Source organism: Lepidochelys olivacea (genome assembly GCF_965140295.1).
Source record: "Lepidochelys olivacea isolate rLepOli2 genome assembly, chromosome: 5".
In the NCBI taxonomy this organism is placed as follows: domain Eukaryota; kingdom Metazoa; phylum Chordata; order Testudines; family Cheloniidae; genus Lepidochelys; species Lepidochelys olivacea.
The window spans coordinates 62,379,776-62,401,632 of record NC_140415.1 but is presented as its reverse complement, the minus strand read 5'-3'; the positions used below and the strand labels follow the sequence as shown (position 1 = coordinate 62,401,632).

General features: G+C 41.3%; 1 protein-coding gene across 1 annotated transcript in view; it reads left to right on the top strand.

Moving 5' to 3' along the window:
* The window catches only part of PCSK1 (proprotein convertase subtilisin/kexin type 1), a 36,960-nt gene extending 15,471 nt beyond the window's left edge, over nt 1-21,489 (top strand). Inside the window, exons 8-14 of the mRNA XM_084629436.1 lie at nt 2,031-2,243; nt 4,917-5,017; nt 7,101-7,334; nt 8,913-9,070; nt 12,443-12,576; nt 17,618-17,779; nt 19,109-21,489. Of these exons, the coding sequence (XP_084485562.1) occupies nt 2,031-2,243; nt 4,917-5,017; nt 7,101-7,334; nt 8,913-9,070; nt 12,443-12,576; nt 17,618-17,779; nt 19,109-19,471 (1,365 nt within the window). The 3' untranslated portion in view covers nt 19,472-21,489. The remainder of the gene's footprint in view (nt 1-2,030; nt 2,244-4,916; nt 5,018-7,100; nt 7,335-8,912; nt 9,071-12,442; nt 12,577-17,617; nt 17,780-19,108) is intronic.
* The last annotated feature ends 368 nt before the right edge of the window (nt 21,490-21,857 follow it).

Sequence of the window (21,857 nt, the reverse complement as noted above, 5' to 3'; positions counted from 1 at the left end):
ATTTTATAAAATGGTGATGTGTTTTAGCACTGTGTGGATGGGTTGTGTTATTCTGCTGCTTACACTATGTTAATTGCATTATGCATAACCTGATCCAATTAAAATGAAGATGGTAGGAATGCATGCTGGAGAATACTGAAAGCAGCGGCTTTTAAATTCTCTTTTATGTTATCCCTGTAGATCTGGTTAGAAGACAAGTGGTGTGTTGAATGAGAGTGCTGGGTACACACACAAAAACGCAGACACATAAACACTGTCCCCACCTGTAAGCCAGGAGGAGGTATCCAGACATCTAAAGGTGGTCTAGAGATAGTGTTGACAGGAGCATGCAGCAGAGAGATAAATGGAGAAGAGAAAGAGAGCCTGAAGCAGAGCCTGTGGAGTTGTAGAAGAGAAGGAGAGGAGTCTGGAGAAAAAGGAAAGGCCAAGAACAGCAGAAAGAGGGACAGGAGAAGGGGGAGCCTGACAACTGTGGGAAATTCTAACCAATGAGAAAGGTGTTGGTAAAGGAGAGATAGAGATAGGGAGGGAGAGGAATGGAGGTCTGAAAAGGGAGAAAGGAAAATTGAGTCCCAGGGGAGTGGGAAGGGAAGATGGACAGAAAGGGCATTGGAAAGAGTAAGGAACCAATGCCCCTGAAATCAAGGGCCTGAGCCTGGACCTGGGAAATCAGGAAATTTGCTTGGTGAAGAGGACAGCATTTTTTCAAGGTTTATTTTGTACCAAACTAACCCATTAGGGACCCATCCTGCAAGGGTGCCCTCAACTGAGTGCCCTTAACTCCCATTCAAGTCAGTCAGAGATGACAGTATTCAGCTAGCTTCAGGACTGGCCCCCTAGATCTGGATCCAGCAAAGCACTTACGCACATGTTTAACCGTAAGTACGTGAGTAGCCCCATGAGTATTCCTGCTGAAGTCAATGGAGTGTCTCATGTGTTTAAGTGTGTTGCTGGATTGGAGCCATAGTTACTAAAACAAGTTATTATTTCATTATTGTGATTTCCAATGGAGCCACCCTGACAACTCTAATAGGAAGAGTGTTGCTTGTTTTTCTATTTTTATTTTTTATTTTGAGATTGCTACAATTGCCACTTGGCCCTTGAATCAGCAATGTCAACGTTGATTAGAGGGGATTAATTGATGACCTGCTTTTCTAGTTGCTCTCTACAATGAATGTACATAAATTAATACTGAATTAGAAATGTCAGCTTCTGCTCTGCACATTAGCAGATACTCTCCACTGAAAGTCTACAAGAGTTTAAGATGTAATGGCAAATACTTGTTTAAACTAGGAAAAGCGTGGCGTTTTTCATGCTGCTCCAGCTCTCCACATCCCTAGCTATCAGCATCTTTATAGCTGCTACTAATTTATTATACATTGGAAACTGGAATAGGAAGTGGGAGCAATTGTGCCCTGAGACTGATGATTGGAAGCCCACAGACTTGGGAGTGATGAGTAGACTCTCCAATAAAATGAGCTTATGGTTTTGCAGTTTTTCATCAAGTAAATACCAAACTGTAAAGGGCATAATTACAAAGGGAGTTGGGTGGAAATGTCATCTCGCACATCAGACATATCGCTTACCAATATTACTGTGATCACAACAAATGCAAATGAAATTAACTCATAATGAAGTTCCATTCGTTGAAAAAAGTATCACTGCTTTTTGTAAACGCATTCAGTGCTAAATGTATTCACAGGGAAAAACCCCACAGCTACTGATCACAGTCTCCTGATTTGCATCCAAACTGTATTTCCAGTAGACATGGTAGATGCCCTATTAATTGTGACATTTAAAACTAGACTGGACCAATCACAAGATGATGTACTATAGAGAGCAATCCTTCACTGGCAGGGAGATAGACTGGGACATATAATAGGTCTTTTCTATCTCTAACTTGTGTGATTTATATGAACAATTATTCTTTATCACCGGCGATCATTTAATTATGTGGATTTTTGGTGGGAATGTATTAAAGAGACTGTAGACTTTCTTCCTCATGATAATCATCCCTTTCTTTTCCTTAGGGCCGAAATGGAAAAGGTTCAATTTTTGTATGGGCTTCTGGGAATGGTGGTCGTCAGGGTGATAATTGTGACTGTGATGGTTACACAGATAGTATCTACACTATATCCATCAGCAGTGCTTCTCAACAAGGTCTTTCTCCCTGGTATGCAGAGAAGTGCTCCTCGACACTGGCCACAGCCTACAGCAGTGGGGATTATACTGACCAGAGAATTGTAGGTTGTTTTTACCAGATTTATAAACATGCTTGAGGAACACATGTAGAATTGTTTTACATATGAAAACAACAAAGCAGAAACAGCTTTTAAAGGCCCGGTTTTTAAGTGCTTCATTTACTTATGCTTTATATGCCTAATACTGTCATGATGGAACCCTGGAGAATTAGCACATTGAAAAAATGGTTGCAACCCTTTAACGTCGCTTAATTTTAAAGCAATAACTACATAGTACCATCATTTCATTACAGTTGATCTCTGAAATTATACGCTATTTAAATGTGATAGAGGTTTGATATGATATCCTGCAAAAGGGAAGATATTCAGAACCACATCTCATCTATCTTTGTGTTGGAAGAGTCTCAACAAGTGGGTGGGGTCTGACCCAAAGCTGGTGAATCATAAAAATACAAAACTATGGAGGGTTCATATCGTCAGAAAACAGAAGGAAAATTCACAAGTGTAAATTCATGCTGAACTTAGCTGGAAGAATGTATGCTCTTCAGAATTCAAACGTGTGACATGAGGGGTAATTACCTGTTAGGAATATAGACAGATCCAAACCCCTACACTAGACCTGAAGGCCTGAAAATCTGGGGAAATTCAGGTTCAGATCTGTTGATCGTAACTCAAGTCCATTTCTAGTTGGGACCTTGAACTTTTAACACAAACATAAATGTGCTTCAGAATATTGCATTCCCTGCTAGTAAGAGGATCATTGTATTTTCAGGTATGTGACCTTTGAGACCAGAACAGGATTTAAATCTAGCCCTAGATTCAACGATTATTTTTTATTATTATTATTTTTTTTTTGCATCTTCCTCTCATGAGATGAAATCTCCAGGTGTTAGGAAATCTCTAAGAATTTCCACTGCCTGTGATTAACAGTCAGCTGACCTAAGTGCATATCATCAGCACTAGAATGGTTGAAATTTTTTGAGCTGAAAAATTCTCTACCCCAAAATATAGCTTAGTCAAAATCAAAATTTCCAGTGGAAAAATGTCAATTCTGATGGGAAATTTTGGTTTTCCTGGAAGAATTTCAAAATGAAAATTTTTACTTCTTTGACACTTCAAAATGAAATGAAAATGTTCATTTCCCTCCAACTTAAAATGTCATTTCATGGCACAGTTGAGTCAGCAGGAATGCCTCAGCTGTATCCCCTCATTATCCAAGATAGGAGGCAGCTGGCAGGGCATTCTCTGTGAGGACTCCAGGTCTCTGGAACTTGCTCCCCACCTCGTCCTTTGTCTGAAATAGCCTGAATTTAGTGACCTTCAAGAGACGTTGAAAAAGACATCTGTTGGTGAGGGGTTTCTAAGAGGCCTGAGGGTTTGTTTCCTAGCACAATGAAAGGGATGGAAAGGAGTTTTATAGGTGTCTGGTTGGTTAGGTTGAAATTATTATCTTAATGCTGCTGATATTTAATGATGAGTTAGAGTACCTAGAGCATCGGGTCTCCTTTTTAATTATTATTGAAATGTAAGTAAATGAATTTCAGGTTTTTGTTTTGAAGTCAGGATGTCAATTTGGAACAAAAATGATCACTTTGAAGCCGTTTGAAACTTTGTTCAGTAAAAGAAAAAAGATTTTGTTCAAAATTTCTTGGGGCGGGGGGGGAAATGTGGTTTTCCAACCATCTCTAATTTTCCAAACTCTGAGGCTGATTGTGCTAGATGTTCAACCCTTCTGGTGCGGCTCTGGGCACTCTCCACTCCCACTGACTACAGAAGGAGGGAACTGATCAGCACCTTGCAAATGACGCTCAGCAGGAGGCAGAATTGGGCTCTATGTCTCTTTCATTATTTTTTTTTTATTGTGGTAACACATAGAAGCCACAGTCAAGGCTCAGGATCCCATTGTGTTAGGTGCTGCACATTATATATATAATGTGCAGCACCTAACACTGTGTCTGTGTGTGTGTTTGTGTGTGTGTATATGTATGATATCTTGCAAAATATATATAATAGTCCCTGCCATAAAGAGATTATGTGTGCTAAAGTAGCATTTAAATAACTATAACACCAGCTCTGATCTGGTTGATGATAATCTTACCATGTACTGCATAGGGGGAGGTTAAATTAACTTTTCATTTCAGTAGGTCAAAAGAATGTCCTTCCAAAGTGGCTTCTCTGCAGCTGAGATGTAAAGCTCTCAGCATATCACTTTCATATATTGCACGCACATGGGCAGAGGAATTAGGTACTTCATTTTCAAATAAAATGCATGTTTCATTTACAAATTATAGTGCTTCTGCTGAAGAGAAAGCAGAACGCTACTACTAATCCTGTGAGTAATTTTTAAGCAAGCAGTAATTTTAAATGTTCTAGACCAAACACAATGATGGGTTTTTATGATTCACAAATGAGTCTGAATCACTTATTTTTATATCTCTCAAATCTCAGAATAAGGCAAGATATTCAATGTGGGAGTACTTTGTTCCAATACAAGGGATTTTGATACAAAAATTATAGTTGAAATAGATATAGTAGGAGGAATAGACTGAATTATCCTCAGATTTAAGCGTCCATTATTTTGTTCACTGCTGGAAAGTTTTTCTACGGTGAATTAAGGTGCACTGAATAAAGGATGCATAACTATGTTTATATGTGTGGATACAGTAATGCTTATTCAGCTTTTTTCATGTTAATATTAGTCATGTTTTCTTCCAGACAAGTGCTGATCTTCACAACGAATGTACTGAGACTCACACTGGGACCTCTGCATCTGCTCCATTGGCAGCAGGGATTTTTGCTCTAGCTCTTGATGCAAAGTAAGACTTCCTAAACTCTCTACTTATGTAGTCCTCTCATACTGTGACTGTACAAAAATGGCACCATCTCACTCAACAGGTCTGCTTCCTGTCAGTTAGGTCTACTAACTTTAGTGATAAAAATAAGTTAGTAGTTCTTTTAACCCCTGCTAGCCAGGCAGATCAACATAGATAAGATAGGGTGAGCCTGGGGATTCTGTTTCATTCTGGACATCAGCAACAGTTTGTTTACTGAGGGCTTATCTACACTGCCCTGCAGTTTGGATTGTGGAGGTGTGAATAGCCTTGCGCACTAAAGTGCTGTGTGATAACTCCCCCATGTGGAAGCTGAAGGCACAAACTAAAAGGTTCCTAGTTCGCATTGCCATCACCTTCTTCAAACAGGAGTACATTAGTGAGAACTAAGAATCCTTTAGTATATGACCATGGCATCACATAGTGGGAGTGTAACAGGGTGCGCTTACCAAACTAGCACATCCTGCTGGCTGTCTTGGGAATTAGCTCTGTGTGTTAGCCCTCTTTGGGTGTGCCTTGCCACCATCACTCCTGCTCTAGGGTCCACGTCTCTCCAAGGACCACGACACCCTCTTCAGTGACACAGCCCTCCAGCCATGCCACACACTGTGCTCCCCCCTTCTGGGGGACCTGCAGTCTGCTGTTCAGCCACTTCCCCTAGTTGATACTGCAGCAAATTGTCTGGTCACTTTCTCGTGGCCCCAGCATCCTCTTTGCCTTTGCCTCAGGGCCTCTGCCTGCAAACCCCAGCAGCCAGCCAGGAGCTGTCTCTCACTCTCCTGGTTCCTGCTAGCAGCACTGCTCTGTCCAGGGTGCTGGCAGTTCTCTCAGCTCTCCAGAGACACAGTCCTTCCTCCCTGGGCTCCCAGCAGAGAACTGCCCTCCTGTGCCCTGCAGCTCCCTTTTTGCAGCTCGGCCCTGATTGGCTGCTCCTTTCAGCCCTTCTCTGATTGACTGCCTCTGGTGCAGCCTCCTTAGGGCTGCTTTTAATCCCTTTTCTGCCAGCAAGGAGCAGCCCCCCATCACAGGGAGTTACAGTGGAGAACTTTGGTACATGCTGCCATTCACACCCCCTTAGTCTGAACTTCAGGGCAGTGTAGACAATGCTTAAGTTCCAGTCAGTTACCTATGAAGGCAATGGGGTTGCACATGTGTCAGTGAGCACCTACTCTGAAGACAATAGGGTTGCAGAGGTTTAAATGAGGTGCTAATTCAGACTGCAGAACCCTTAGTGCTAGTGATGATGCATGAAATAGAAAGCACCCAAGCCTGATTCTCTAGGCAAGTGTACACAACAAATTTGTACAATTTGCTGCAACGCTTCCAGTGAAGATGCTCTAAGCCGATGGGAGAGAGCTCTCCTGTCGTCTTAATAAGTCCACCTCCACAAGAGGTGGTAGCTATGTTGGTGGGAAAAGCTCTCCCGCTGACATAGTGCTGTCTACAACAGTGCATAGGGTGGCATAACTACGTTGTACAGGGGGTGTGAATTATTCACACCCTTGAGTGATGTAGTTGTACCAAAGTAATTTTGTAGTGTAGATCGGGGCTCAGAGAACAATGCTGAGTTTGCAAGTCTGGTAGTGAGAAAAAATGTCTTCGAAAAATCATGGAACTTCACAACAGCATTTTCACAAAATCCCTTTTCAGAGAAGAAATGCACTGTGAGGGAGGAAGGGATGGTCCAGTGTTTAGGGCACTTGGAAGTCCTGGGTTTAATTCCCTGCTTCACCAGAGACTTATTTTAGGCAAGTCATGTAGGGCCAGATTTTTAAAAGTACTCAGGTACCTAAATACATTTAAAAATCGGTCCCTTAGTCTCTCTTTGCTTCATTTCCCCATCTGTATAACAGCCATAAAAGTACTTCCATATCTTGGAGTTTTGTTGGGATAAATACATTGTGTGTGAGGCTCTCAGATACTACAGTAATGGGGCATGGGTGCATATAAGCACCTAACAGAAAAAGATTTTGCTTTTTCAACATCTTTGTGTGTGTAGAGTAAAATTATACCATTAGAGAAAGCTGACTGACAGTTTTGTAGGAATTAACCAGACTTTTTAAAACAGTCCTAATCTAACCTGGAGGGATATGCAGCATTTGGTAGTCTGGACTTCAGAATATGACCCACTGGCCAACAATCCTGGATGGAAGAAGAATGGAGCAGGGTTGATGGTGAATAGCAGATTTGGATTTGGATTGCTTAATGCCAAGGCACTGGTGGATTTAGCTGATCCTAAAATCTGGAAAGGAGCACCTGAAAAGAAAGAGTGTATAGTAAAGGACAACAACTTTGAACCTAGGTAAGAATTTGCATTGCAATTAATACCTCATATCAATTTATCTGTCTCTAATCTAAGGCAAGAAGGTAGTATCTTGCACAAATTTGTCCAATAGGTATAAATGAGAGTGAGATATTTTATTTCCGTTTCTTTGGTTTTGCCTTGCTCTGTTTCTCTGGAATCCAGGGAGTGGGTGAGTAATGCCCCATCTATTTGTTTTATGTAGTTCAGTGTAAAACTGCTGCAAAATACTAAGATCCATGATTCAATGAATGAAGATTCTGTCCGCAGGTGTAACCAGCATCTGGATGGATGACACTGCAGGACTATTAGCACTGTTATGCTAAATCCAACCAGTTAAGATGAAGAAATACAAGAAATAACCCTGATATAGTTTAATTTGTTTTTTCTTAATTGTTCCTAAAATATTTTTTTCTGTAACATATGTGACATATATCCCAAACATGACAGTGTGATATAAAGGTTGTATCAGCAGCACTCGTGATAACTGCATAACTCACAGTCATCCTGCTGTACCTATGTACACAACCATCCCAAATGCACTCTGATAAAACCTCATATATCATACCTGAAAATATTTCCTATATATAGCACATAGACTCAATATTAATAGAGGCAAGCCATAATGACGCTCTCATTAATTAACTTGTTTAATCAATAAGGATCTTTAGACTCTCTTATTTTTGGTTTTCACAGGTTAATTTATGGCTTTGCTGTCTGAAATAAAGATAGTTATAACAAATTTTTAAATCACATCATCTAAGTGCACCAAGTAAAAGTATATTACAGCTATGTGGTGTTTTACTTCTTAGTAACCTGTTTATTTATGTTGTTTTTATTATAGTGCTTTTTTAAACTCTCTTGCCTTTTTTCCCCAATCTGTTCTGTTTTCCTTCGTGTTTTGAATTTAATACAGAGAGCTGATGTGCATGAAACTTATTAGTTAGGTATCATTACTGCAATCCTTTTATGTTGCATTACAAAAACAAAGCTCGCTAGCTCCTACATTTTTAATGCATTGTGTAGGGAGGGATTCAAGCACCAGATTCTCATTAAAGTTAATGAGAATTGTACAGAGAAAGCCACGCACAATGCTTTGAAAATGTCGGGAAGGTGTAGGCTCTATTCTAGGAATGATTCAGAGGGCTACAGTCGCTGCAGCTTTTTCCAGCCATTGTAACTATACAATAATATTCCTGCCGGTGATTTTACTGAGGCAAACAACATGTACATCTGATACACTCGTGTGATGCTGGTTTTTTAAGAGAATGTCTTTTAGGAGTCTCTTGGAGAGCAATGTAGACATTAAGACTTGAAAGAACATATTGATTATCCCGCTTGCTTGCTTCCGTAGTGTGTGGAAGAAATCATGCCCAGTCGGTTTGAACAGTTTGGCTGATTTCTGTATTTTGTGTGCACTCAGAGCTCCCGGGGGTTCCACTGGCAGTTTGGGATGAGCAAGGAGTGCAGTACATCTTCCCCCCAGTCTGATCGTTCATGATACAGGTGTAAAATGCATCCATTGGACTTTGTGTAATAAGCTAGTAGGTAACCAAATAATCCCTGTATCTTTGCTAGGTTATTAAGAGCAAACGGAGAAGTAACCATTGAAATTCCCACAAAAGCTTGTGAAGGGCAAGAAAATTCTGTCACATCTCTGGAGCATGTGCAGTTTGAAGCAACAATTGAATATTCCCGCAGAGGTGATCTTCATGTCACCCTCACTTCCCCATCAGGTACAAGAGGCAAACAAATGTGTTCAAAGAAATGATTAGTTTCTGCTGTTGCAGTATAAGACATTGATTTTATTAATCTTTATATAAAAATCACTTAATCTCCCTGTGTTAGAAACAGCTGAATACATTATAGGAAAAGTAATTACTTCCAAAAAGGTGCATGCTGGGTGTGGTGCTCAGGGATCTCTCAGTGCTTCAGGTGCTTGCAAAATCTCTGCTTTCTTCTATGTCCAGTTCCAACTGGCTGTGCACAACGGCAGGCACTTCAAAGCACCTTGCCCAGACTCTGTCTGGGAAGCTCAGCCTTAGAGGCCCAGATCCTCATTGCCACTCCTGGAGGAAGCATGTGGTGAAGGCAGGAATTTGGCTGCCTGTGCCCCACTATCTACCTCCGTGTCTTTTAAGTTATTCTTGAAAGCAAAGACCTCAAAATGGTAACTGAAAATGATAACTGAAAGTAGGTTTGCCACCCATCCAGGTTTTCTGAGGATTGTTCCTTTTGTGAGGTAGCTGTCCTGAGAATTCTGTAAGCATGCTCAGTAGACACTGCCAGCTCTCCACTTTTACAGCCTCAGAATCACTCCAGAGTCCCATTTTTTGTACCTCAGAGGTAGCAACCATAAATGAAAATGATATTGCAGGGTTGGAAACAGTGATTGGTTAGTTTTGAGGCATCATTTTCTGATGTCCCTTATTCCAGAGACAAGACTTCCGGGTACAGTGTTCCAGTGCTGAGGGTGTGTAGCCCATTTTGGGGGTTTCTGTAGGCCATCAGCTTGTAGTTTATGCTTTGCAGGGGCCAGACAATGACTCAGTGAGTCAATGGAGCTCTGGGATGGAGGTGAGCAACTGCATCACCTGAATGGAGGCATTATGTTTGTATCAGGCACCTAGATATTACAGTGATGGTTGCATTAAAATATATATAAAACAAGTAATCTTAACTTCGCCCTGAAATGACACAGGGTTGGGGGTAGCAATTTAATATGGTCTTTGAGATCAGTGTTATCTAATCTGAGACCACAAACACTAAACTGCATTAATCCTAATCATATACTTATGGCACAATATCACTGGAAGGCAGAGTTAGGGTTCTTTGGGTTGTGCATTTGCACCCTTAACTCGTTTGGATTTCTTTCAAGTATAACCTTAACTCTGAATTTCCTGGGTTTACAATGTCTGTTTTTATTGCAACATCCCTGAAACATATTTTACTCTAAATTACTGAGCCATACTCTCAGCATTGACTCCATCTTAGTTCAGTTTTTGTCTGGGAATAGATAGATAGAAACTAGGGAAATACAACCTACATGGAGCTACTATAAGGTGGATGCATAACAAGTTGAAAAAACGTTCCCAGAGAATAGTTATCAGTGTTTCATAGTCAACCTGGAAGGGCATATCAAGTGGGGTCCTGTGGGAATCTGTTCTGGGTCTGGTTTTGTTCTATATCTTCATCAATGATTTAGATAAATGGCATAGAGAGTACACTTATGAAGTTTTTAGAAGATACCAAGCTGGGCAGGGTTGCAAGTACTTTGGAGGATGGGATTAAAATCCAAAATGATCTGGACAAACTGGAGAAATGGTCTGAAATAAATAGGGTGAAATTCAGTAAGGACAAATGCAAAATACTCCACTTAGGAAGGAACAATCAGTTGCACACATACAAAATGGGAAATGACTGCCTAGGAAGGAGTACTGCAGAAAGAGATCTCGGGGTCATACTGGATCACAAGCTAAATATGAGTCAACAGTGTAACACTGTTGCAAAAAAAGCAAACATCATTCTGGGATGTATTAGCAGGAGTGTTAGAAGCAAGACGCAAGTAGTAGCTTTTACTCAGGCCAATACTATAGTGAAAATGCCTTTCCCCCTGTTACAGCTCGTCACCATGGTGTTACAATGTAACCCGGGCCTGACCTATACATAAAATTTAGGTCCACATAGCTACTTTGCTCAAGGATATGAAAAAAACCACCTCCTGTATGGCATAGCTACAGTCTACACTAACCTAACCCCGGTGCAGATTCAGCTAGGTTGATGGAAGAGTGCTTCCGTTCAACCTAGCTACCATCGATCAGGGAAGTGGTGTTCCTACAGCAATAGAAAAACCCCTTCCATCACTGTAGACTCTGCCTGCGCTATGGGTTACACCAGCATCGCTACGGCAACATAGCCATGCCACTAACGTCCCCATACTGTAGACTTGGCCTGAGTATGAGGCTGGTCTACACTTAAAAGTTGGGTCAGCAGAGCTACAGTGCTCAGGATTGTGAAAAATTCATACCGCCAACGTAACTCCTGGGCTAGACATGGCTAGGGCAACAAAAGAATTATTCTGTCAACCTAGCTGCTGCCATTTGGAAAGGTGGACTAACTACAGTGATGAAAACCCCCTTCTGTTTTTGTAGGAGGTGCCTGCACTTCAGCACTACAGAAGTATGGCTGCAGTACCACAGCTGTACTGCTGTCGTGCCATTAGTGTAGACATGGCCTAAGAGACGCCCCACACTCACTGAAAACACAGTGATAAATTTTGCTCTCATTTATGCCCATGCAAACTTTGTGAGCAGAATTTGACCCACAGAGGTTAAAGTGGGGAAAGCTTTCCCCAGTTCTGTTTTTTATTACTGAATGACATCATAAGGTAGGTTTCAGAGTAACAGCCGTGTTTGTCTGTATTCGCAAAAAGAAAAGGAGTACTTGTGGCACCTTAGAGACTAACCAATTTATTTGAGCATGAGCTTTTGTGAGCTACAGCTCACTTCATGCATCCGATGAAGTGAGCTGTAGCTCACGAAAGCTCATGCTCAAATAAATTGGTTAGTCTCTAAGGTGCCACAAGTACTCCTTTTCTTTTTGCATCATAAGGTAGGAAAGCATGACATGCCCTTCCTAATTCCTACAAGCTCTTCCCTTGTGGGTGTATGTTCCTGTCTGTTAGGCTGTGAGATCCTTGCTGGTGTGATTCTGATACTTCATTATATCTCCTGGATTAACTGCAACCCTCTGTAGTAAATACTACTTTGAAAGGGGTTTAACAGCTAATGTCCAGAAGTAACATTGTCCCATCCCATAATCAAACCAAAAGCAAGTGTAACTGCTCCAGGTGATAGTAGAGTGCAATTGGCAGTTTGATAGTATGAAAGATAAGAGAGCCTTGGATCAATAGTCAAATGGTCTAGTCAGTCTTAAAGCAAGCATGGGTATTATTTAACGAGGTGGGCAGTTCTTGATGATAGGCAAAAATCTCTACAAGGTGATGAATGGAGAGGAGATACGAGGGGAGGATTTACAGGAGCTGTAGTTCAACAAAGTCAATGGATCCTCACTAACTCCATTAATGTTTCTTTGTTGCACTAACACAGGAACCAACACTGTCTTACTGGCTGAAAGAGAGAGAGATAAGTCTCCCAATGGTTTTAAAAACTGGGACTTCATGTCTGTTCACACATGGGGAGAGAATCCAAAAGGCACTTGGACTTTGAGAATTACTGATGTGGTAAGTATGCGTGCGTGCTAATTAGCCAAGTATATGAGTTGGGGACATAGACCAGTGGATCACTAACATCATCCAGTACGGAGAACAGCTGGAGTTAGTTCAGTGAAAAGCTAATTTATTTAAAAACAAAACAAAACATGCACTTGGATAAAAGTGGAAAAGGACAGGCTAAACAGGTAGAAACTCAAAAGATTGGGCCAAATTCAGCTGTGTAAAACCAGGATAACTTCATGGAAGTTTCAGAGTAGCAGCCGTGTTAGTGTGTATTCACAAAAAGAAAAGGAGTACTTGTGGCACCTTAGAGACTAACACATTTATTTGAGCATAAGCTTTCATGAGCTACAGCTCACTTCATCGGATGCATTCAGTGGAAAATACAGTGGGGAGATTTATATACACTGAGAACATGAAACAGTGGGTGTTACCATACACACTGTAACGAGAGTGATCACTTAAGGTGAGCTATTACCATCAGGAGAGCGGGGGGGAAAAAACCTTTTGTAGTGATAATCAAGGTGGGCCATTTCCAGCAGTTGACAAGAACGTCTGAGAAACAGTGGGGGATGGGGAATGGAATAAACATGGGGAAATAGTTTTACTTTGTGTAATGACCCATCCACTCCCAGTCTCTATTCAAGCCTAAGTTAATAGTATCCAGTTTGCAAATTAATTCCAATTCAACAGTCTCTCATTGGAGTCTGTTTTTGAAGTTTTTTTGTTCGAGGATGGCAACTTTTAGGTCTGTAATCGAGTGACCAAAGAGATTGAAGTGTTCTCCAACTGGTTTTTGAATGTTATAATTCTTGACGTCTGATTTGTGTCCATTTATTCTTTTACGTAGAGACTCTCCGGTTTCACCAATGTACATGGCAGAGGGGCATTGCTGGCACATGATGGCATATATCACTTTGGTAGATGTGCAGGTGAACGAGCCTCTGATAGTACGGCTGATGTGATTAGGCCCTATGATGGTGTCCCCTGAATAGATATGTGGACACAGTTGTCAACGGGCTTTGTTGCAAGGATAGGTTCCTGGGTTAGTGGTTCTGTTGTGTGGTGTGTGGTTGCTGGTGAGTATTTGCTTCAGGTTGGGGGGCTGTCTGTAAGCAAGGACTGGCCTGTCTCCCAAGATCTGTGAGAGTGATGGGTCGTCCTTCAGGATAGGTTGTAGATCCTTGATGATGCGGTGGTGAGGTTTTAGTTGGGGGCTGAAGGTGATGGCTAGTGGCATTCTGTTATTTTCTTTGTTGGGCCTGTCCTGTAGTAGGTGACTTCTGGGTACTCTTCTGGCTCTGTCAATCTGTTTCTTCACTTCAGCAGGTGGGTATTGTAGTTGTAAGAATGCTTGATAGAGATCTTGCAGGTGTTTGTCTCTGTCTGAGGGGTTGGAGCAAATGCGGTTGTATCACAGAGCTTGGCAGTAGACAATGGATCGTGTGGTGTGGTCTGGATGAAAGCTGGAGGCATGTAGGTAGGAATAGCGGTCAGTAGGTTTCCGGTATAGGGTGGTGTTTATGTGACCATCGCTTATTAGCACCGTAGTGTCCAGGAAGTGGATCTCTTGTGTGGACTGGACCAGGCTGAGGTTGATGGTGGGATGGAAATTGTTGAAATCATGGTGGAATTCCTCAAGGGCTTCTTTTCAATGGGTCCAGATGATGAAGATGTCATCAATGTAGCGCAAGTAGAGTAGGGGTATTTGGGGACGAGAGCTGAGGAAGCGTTGTTCTAAATCAGCCATAAAAATGTTGGCATACTGTGGGGCAATGCGGGTACCCATAGCAGTGCCGCTGATTTGAAGGTATACATTGTTCCCAAATGTGAAATAGTTATGGGTGAGGACAAAGTCACAAAGTTTAGCCACCAGGTTTGCCGTGACATTATCCGGGATACTGTTCCTGACAGCTTGTAGTCCATCTTTGTGTGGAATGTTGGTGTAGAGGGCTTCAACATCCATAGTGGCCAGGATGGTGTTATCAGGAAGATCACCGATGGATTGTAGTTTCCTCAGGAAGTCAGTGGTGTCTCGAAGAAAGCTGGGAGTGCTGGTAGTGTAGGGCCTGAGGAGGGAGTCTACATAGCCAGACAATCCTGCTGTCAGGGTGCCAATGCCTGAGATGATGGGGCGTCCAGGATTTCCAGGTTTATGGATCTTGGTAGCAGATAGAATACCCCAGGTCGGGATTCCAGGGGTGTGTTTGTGCGGATTTGTTCTTGTGCTTTTTCAGGGAGTTTCTTGAGCAAATGGTGTAGTTTCTTTTGGTAACCCTCAGTGGGATCAGCCCCCAACTAAAACCTCTCCAACGCATCATCAAGGATCTACAACCTATCCTGAAGGACGACCCATCACTCTCACAGATCTTGGGAGACAGGCCAGTCCTTGCTTACAGACAGCCCCCCAACCTGTAGCAAATACTCACCAGCAACCACACACCACACAACAGAACCACTAACCCAGGAACCTATCCTTGCAACAAAGCCCGTTGACAACTGTGTCCACATATCTATTCAGGGGACACCATCATAGGGCCTAATCACATCAGCCGTACTATCAGAGGCTCGTTCACCTGCACATCTACCAAAGTGATATATGCCATCATGTGCCAGCAATGCCCCTCTGCCATGTACATTGGTGAAACCGGAGAGTCTCTACGTAAAAGAATAAATGGACACAAATCAGACGTCAAGAATTATAACATTCAAAAACCAGTCGGAGAACACTTCAATCTCTTTGGTCACGCGATTACAGACATGAAAATTGCCATCCTCCAACAAAAAAACTTCAAAACCAGACTCGAACGAGAGACTGTTGAATTGGAATTAATTTGCAAACTGGATACAATTATCTTAGGCTTGAATAGAGACTGGGAGTGGATGGGTCATTACACAAAGTAAAACTATTTCCCCATGTTTATTCCATTCCCCATCCCCCACTGTTTCTCAGACGTTCTTGTCAACTGCTGGAAATGGCCCACCTTGATTATCACTACAAAAGGTTTTTTCCCCCCCGCTCTCCTGATGGTAATAGCTCACCTTAAGTGATCACTCTCGTTACAGTGTGTATGGTAACACCCACTGTTTCATGTTCTCAGTGTATATAAATCTCCCCACTGTATTTTCCACTGAATGCATCCGATGAAGTGAGCTGTAGCTCACGAAAGCTTATGTTCAAATAAATGTGTTAGTCTCTAAGGTGCCACAAGTACTCCTTTTCTTCATGGAAGTGCAACTATCAGCAGAATTTAGATTTTAATAATTTATCATGCTGTATATACTCCTCATATGGCTGAAGAATAAACATTTAATGCAATTTTTATGTGATTTTGGAGTGGAATGTGTAGTGGCTTATTTGCAAATTTGTTTCCTGGGGAGTAAAGCACAAAGAGAGGTCTAGTCTCTTCTTGGTACATGTGCATAATTTTTATAGACTCAAAAGCTTGTGAGTCTATTAATTCCTGTTGACCTCAGAGAACAATTCTAATGTATATCTTCCCCTATATTGATTCTCAAAGTAATGAATGATCCACAAGGATTATAGCTAAGAAATCTAGAGATATATAATACATGTTTACTAAACCATATGGGAATATAGATTACAACAGTGAGAGGTTTGAGGAGAAAGCTGCTTGGTAGATGACTGAGAAATCATTCTCTTCAAAGGGAGAGCAATCAATCCAAGCTCACTCATCTATCGAGAATTGCACTGAAGTAGTTTGGTAATAAGCTTGTCACTAAGGGCAGATCCTATCAGGTGCTGAGTGCCTCCTATGAGACATATGAGTATCCAACCACTTTGGTCTCTATGGTCTCTATAGAAATCAGTGGGAATTGAAGGTGCTCAGCACCTTTCAGGATCTATCCTTTACACCTTAGTCCTGGAAAAGGAACACTGATTCTGTTTTTCTCCGTGGGACATCTTTAATTGGAGGATCACCATGTAGGGAAATAAATGGTGTATTGTGGAATGAGAGGAACTTGTAAGTAGCAGGGTAATGCCAAGCACATAGCAGGTGAAGAAGGCAGCAGAAACAAACATTATTCTACACCGGGAGTAGTGTTAATACTACGTGTAGGACTTGTAGGATTGTCAGATAATCCCATGATTAGAGGTGCCCTTTTCAATAGCTCATTGTAACAAGGCGTAACATTTCTTGGAATGTATATAAGAAGAGCATTTTGTTTTTAGTTAGATGGATAGTCATGTTCCATCTTCAAATACGAGGTACCTGAACTCTCATACAAACCCCGCTTTCCCCTCCCTGAAAAACATTTCTTCAGCTTCTGGCACTCTTTGTTATTCCAGAAACAGTTTCTCACACTACTGAAGCATACTTGTAATTATAGCTACCCAATGAGATCCTCACTTAGATTTACTGCTAATTTTAAATAGTGTTCGTTGCCTTTAAATCTCAAGGCTAGTAAGGTAGGGTTTTATTAGAATGGATGGATCTTCAGCAGCTGTCTTAGTTCAGGTAGACAGTTGAGCAAGAACTCCAAAGATGATGTTTGTTGAAAACATTTTCCAGAGAATTCCATACTTGACTTTTCCCTTATCAGATTTTAAAATTACTGTATTACATAGTCCCGGTCCCAAAACCTATTGCTTGCAGTAGTGAGCAGTGTTACTACTGTACAACATTATTGAAAATCACAGTGCAGAAATCACTGTCCAGTGACTCAGAACAAGTACTAACATTATGAAATATTTGGTTTAGTAATTTTTGACATTCTGTACTATATTTCCACCTGTAATGACTAAACTAATGATAATGATACATATTAAAAACATACGTGTACTTTTGGCATATTTGGGATAGTTTAGAATCACTGGACTCATTCTTACCTTCCACTATGCATCATACATTATGTATCATATTGACGGTATCTTTCACTGCTTGTAAATCAGCATCTAAATTTACATTTAAAAAGTACTATAAACCATTTGTGTGACTCCTGTCTTTGTTGACATCTGCTGTCCTCTCTCTTCTTCTCTCTCATTCCCTGAGTCTATGCTAATACAATACTCATGCTTGTCCTTTAGTCTAGGAGAATGCAGAATGAAGGGAGAATTGTGAATTGGAAATTGATTTTGCATGGCACTTCTACTCAACCTGAACACATGAAGCAGCCTCGTGTATACACATCCTACAATGCAGTGCAAAATGACAGAAGAGGAGTGGAGAAGATGGCAGACTTTGTAGAGGTATCAGTCACTTTGTGGTGTTTCCTACATATTTTACTTTTAATTCTTAAAACAATTTAGAAAAATGGTGGTTTGCTTTTATGAATGTGCCTATCTCTCTATTCATTTCACCCAGCCCTTGTTCTTTTGTGAGCTGAGTATTGTGATGTGATATGTACCAACAATGGACTGTTTAATTTATCTTGTGGTTTGATATGACATGATATGAGAGACCTCGTGATCATTTTATGTTATCAGTTCTCAAAATGAACTATCCACTCAGTCTGTAAAGAAGGTGAATAGTGGCGGGGGGGGGGGGGAACAATCAAGCTGCGTTTTAGGGTCTAATCACTTATAATGATTCCAGTGGGAGTAGGATCAGGCCCTAAAAGAGCATGCCAGCTCTGATACCTGCTGTGAGTTTTGGAATGAAGCACACTACAAATGGTTCTATATAGTTTAGGGAACCTCTGATCCCGAATGTTTTTCTGGTAACTAGAGCTGTTGCCTTTGGTTCCTTTTTCTCCTCTTTCTTTGCTTGGAGGTGAACTGCTAATTATTTTTGAAAAATAATGTTTCAAGCCTCTGTGTCTGGGAGTTGGTGCCAGATAGTATGATTATACTGCTTTGCACTTTTACAATACCTGCTTATCTGAAAGTTTTTCATAGCATTCACAGGCATTAACTACATAGTCTCACATCAGCCCTAATAAGTAGGTAGGTATATCATTAGGATATATTTAGATATCAATTCATCAGCCACTGAAGTAGTTGTGTGCACAGCAACAGTCCACAACAGTGTATAACAGGAAGAGAAGTAAAACTGTAGTCAGCTGACACTGCAGGGGGAATGGTGGGCAGAATGTATCTGGACATCATTTTCATGTCTCATCTGAAACAGCGCCCCCAGCAGAAATGTATTCATTATTTTGGCGTATTGGTATAGTCCTGTTTGAGAGGTGAAAATGCCACCTACTAAGTCACCACTTCATGCACCACCTCCTGAGAGGTGTTCTTTCCAAGTTCGTACCCAATCCAATTATATTTACCTTTTAAGATCTGCAGGGATCACTATATAATGTAGGATGGTAGCTAGATACACAGAATGGGTATTAACACTTTTGTGTTAACACTTTTGTGATTAACAAATTAACACTTTTGTGATCTGTTACTTATTTGGGATATTAAACATTTTGCACGAGATATTTGCAATCCTTTTCCTGGTGCCAATGGTTCCTAAATGATCAATATAGCATTTATTCAAACACACAAATCCCTATTAATAACAAGACCTACTTCAGTCAGCGTTTCATTGATACCTAATACTTTTGATACTGTTCTGTATTTTAGGATCCTACCACACAAGAGAACCTGAGTGCAAAACCCAAGGTCACCGAAGGTACCAGCAGCAGCACTGATAAAATGGGAGACAAAATCCTGTCAGAGGCAATGCTTCGTCTATTGCAAAGTGCTTTTAGCCGGCACATGGCCCAGAATCGAGCACCAAAGAAGACTCCAAATGAAAAGTTAAATATTCCATATGAACATTTCTATCAAGCCCTTGAAAAATTAAACAAACCCTCCCAGTTAAAAGACTCTGAGGACACTCTGTACAGTGACTACATTGACCTTTTTTACAATGCCAAACCATACAAACATAGAGATGATAGACTGCTGCAAGCCTTGGTTGATATTCTGAATGAAGACAACTAAAATGTAGGGTATGGCACTGAGTTGGAAATATTCATGCTCCCCACCCCCACTGCCCTTTTCTGAAGTATATTCTACACTTTACTCATGTGATTACTACTTTGATTGCTTCATACTTAACCAGGATGTGAAGCAGGGTGGGAAACAGATAGGAAGTGTAATTTGTTCGTGGCGAGGCACTAAGCTGAAGGGTATAAGTGATCGCTCTATTACAGGGGTTCTCAAACTTCACTGCACCACAACCCCCTTCTAACAACAAAAATCACTACATGACCCCAAGAGGGGGGACCAAAGCCTTAGCCCATCCGAGCCCCACTGCCCCGGGCGGGTGGGCGGTGGGGAAAGCCAAAGCCCGAGCCCCACTGCCCCAGATGGGGGGCACGGGCAAAGCCCAAGGACTTCAGCCCCAGGCAGGTAGCCTATAATCTAAGCCCCACCACCCAGGGCTGAAGCCCTCAGGCTTCGACTTCAGCCCCTGGTTCCAGCAAGTCTAACGCCAGGCCTGGTGACCCCATTAAAATGGGGTCCCGACCCACAGTTTGAGAACCACTGCTCTATTCAAATCTTGTCTTCATTATCACCAAAAGAGGTAGTTTCTTCCTTCTGGCATGAAATGCAACTATATTCCTCTGAAAACACTACAGCTCCACTTCAAACCCTTTTTCCTTTCCCTGTTGTTTTCCACTTGATTCCTTTAGCAGGCCGTGGTTTTGAATAGGACTGCCAGTGCTACGTGAACTGCCAAGGAATGGGGGAATATCATCTTCCCTTGTAGTGAGCATATCAGTTCTTCTTATACCTGGTATTCTCATAAGACTTAATGCTGGCTGCAAATTCTGTCTCAGTGCAAATTCTAGAGCAGAGAGGAAGCTTGCAATGGGTTTGAGCTTTGCAGATAGTTATAAATCAAGAGAATTCAGGAGTTTAACTATTCCTTATGATCCATGGCTGGAAGAAAGTATTGGACTTGATTCTTATGACACACCAGGGAGTTACTCCTGATTTACACTAATCCAGACTCACACTGGTGTAAAAGAGCTTGGCATCAGTAACTACAGTGTTGGAAATATTGCACAAAAGCCTGTGACCAGCTTGTCTTCTCCCTAATCTCACTGTGGCCTAGGGAAAGGACTTCTATCCACAGAGAACACGGCAAGACTGGATGTGGGCATGCCAATGGCTGATTGCAACATTTCTTAAATCTTTCAGAGAGGTGAGGGGCAAATGGAGAGAGAGAGGAAAACAAGATAGGAAGAAATCGTATGGGCCTGAAAAAGGAAGGAAAGAATAGGTAAGAGGGGAAAAAAGGATGAAATGGAATGTGAGTAAAGAGGAGGCAGCAGTCAAAGACAAGGAAGAGAAAAATGAAAGGTCAGAAGTCAGAAAAGAAAAGAGAGGAGGGAGAGAGAGATGGAGGGAAGTCCCTCAGAATGGTTCCAGCAGCTCTTGTCAAATAAAGTGCTGCGTCCAGAAGATCTGATTCAAACTGGGAGGACTGGCTGAGTGGAGTGGTCAGATCACCTTATCTAATGTAGGAAGACATAATCTGGGACAAAATGGCTGAGGGATGGTGGATGTCAGAGTAGCAATGTTTTATACATTTATTTTAATTGAAATCAAAATGGGTACAGGGGTGCTGGAGCTAGGGGTATGGAGTGGCTTCCATCATATACAGAGTTTACAGTTTTGTTCAGTGGCTTTCAGCACCCCCACTATACAAATTGTTCCAGTGTCCCGGATGGGTATATGATTTGTTACTCATAGGGTCAAAAAATAGCACACAGCTGAATATCCTGCTAAAAAATTGAGGGAACCCTGGGCAGGGGAATACAAAGTCTCTAAATGAAATGGAAAATGCAGTGTTTCTCTACAATGCCAAAGATACCTGAATAGATATTGACTAGATTTTACATCATCTATCTATCTATCTATCTATAGTTTCCAAACAGCTTTTAGAAATACTTGTCACTGTTTCAGTATCTCCATTTCATAAATGATGCTGGTATCTCTCAAACTAGGAGCTTAACATTTTGCTAATACTTCATCAAATTGGACACAGACTTTCAAAGCTGTTGTGAAATTCTGTTATTTAAAACAAAACCTGGTTACTCTCATAGTAACGACTGTTAAATTAACCAATAAAAAATAGCAGGATTTCTTTTATAACAACTTTGAAAATCTCTGATTTCTCATTCATTCCAGTAGTAGTATACATTTCTAGGGCCTAATTCTGCATGAAGCCAGCTTTACACTAATGCAACTCAATTGATGTAAGGAATTTCTCCTGATTTACACCAGCATGAGTGAAAGGAGAATCATATTCTACCCACTTCTCAAGGTTGTGACTTCCTGTTTGATTTGTCTCTTGTTACTAAATCTCCTCTTCTCT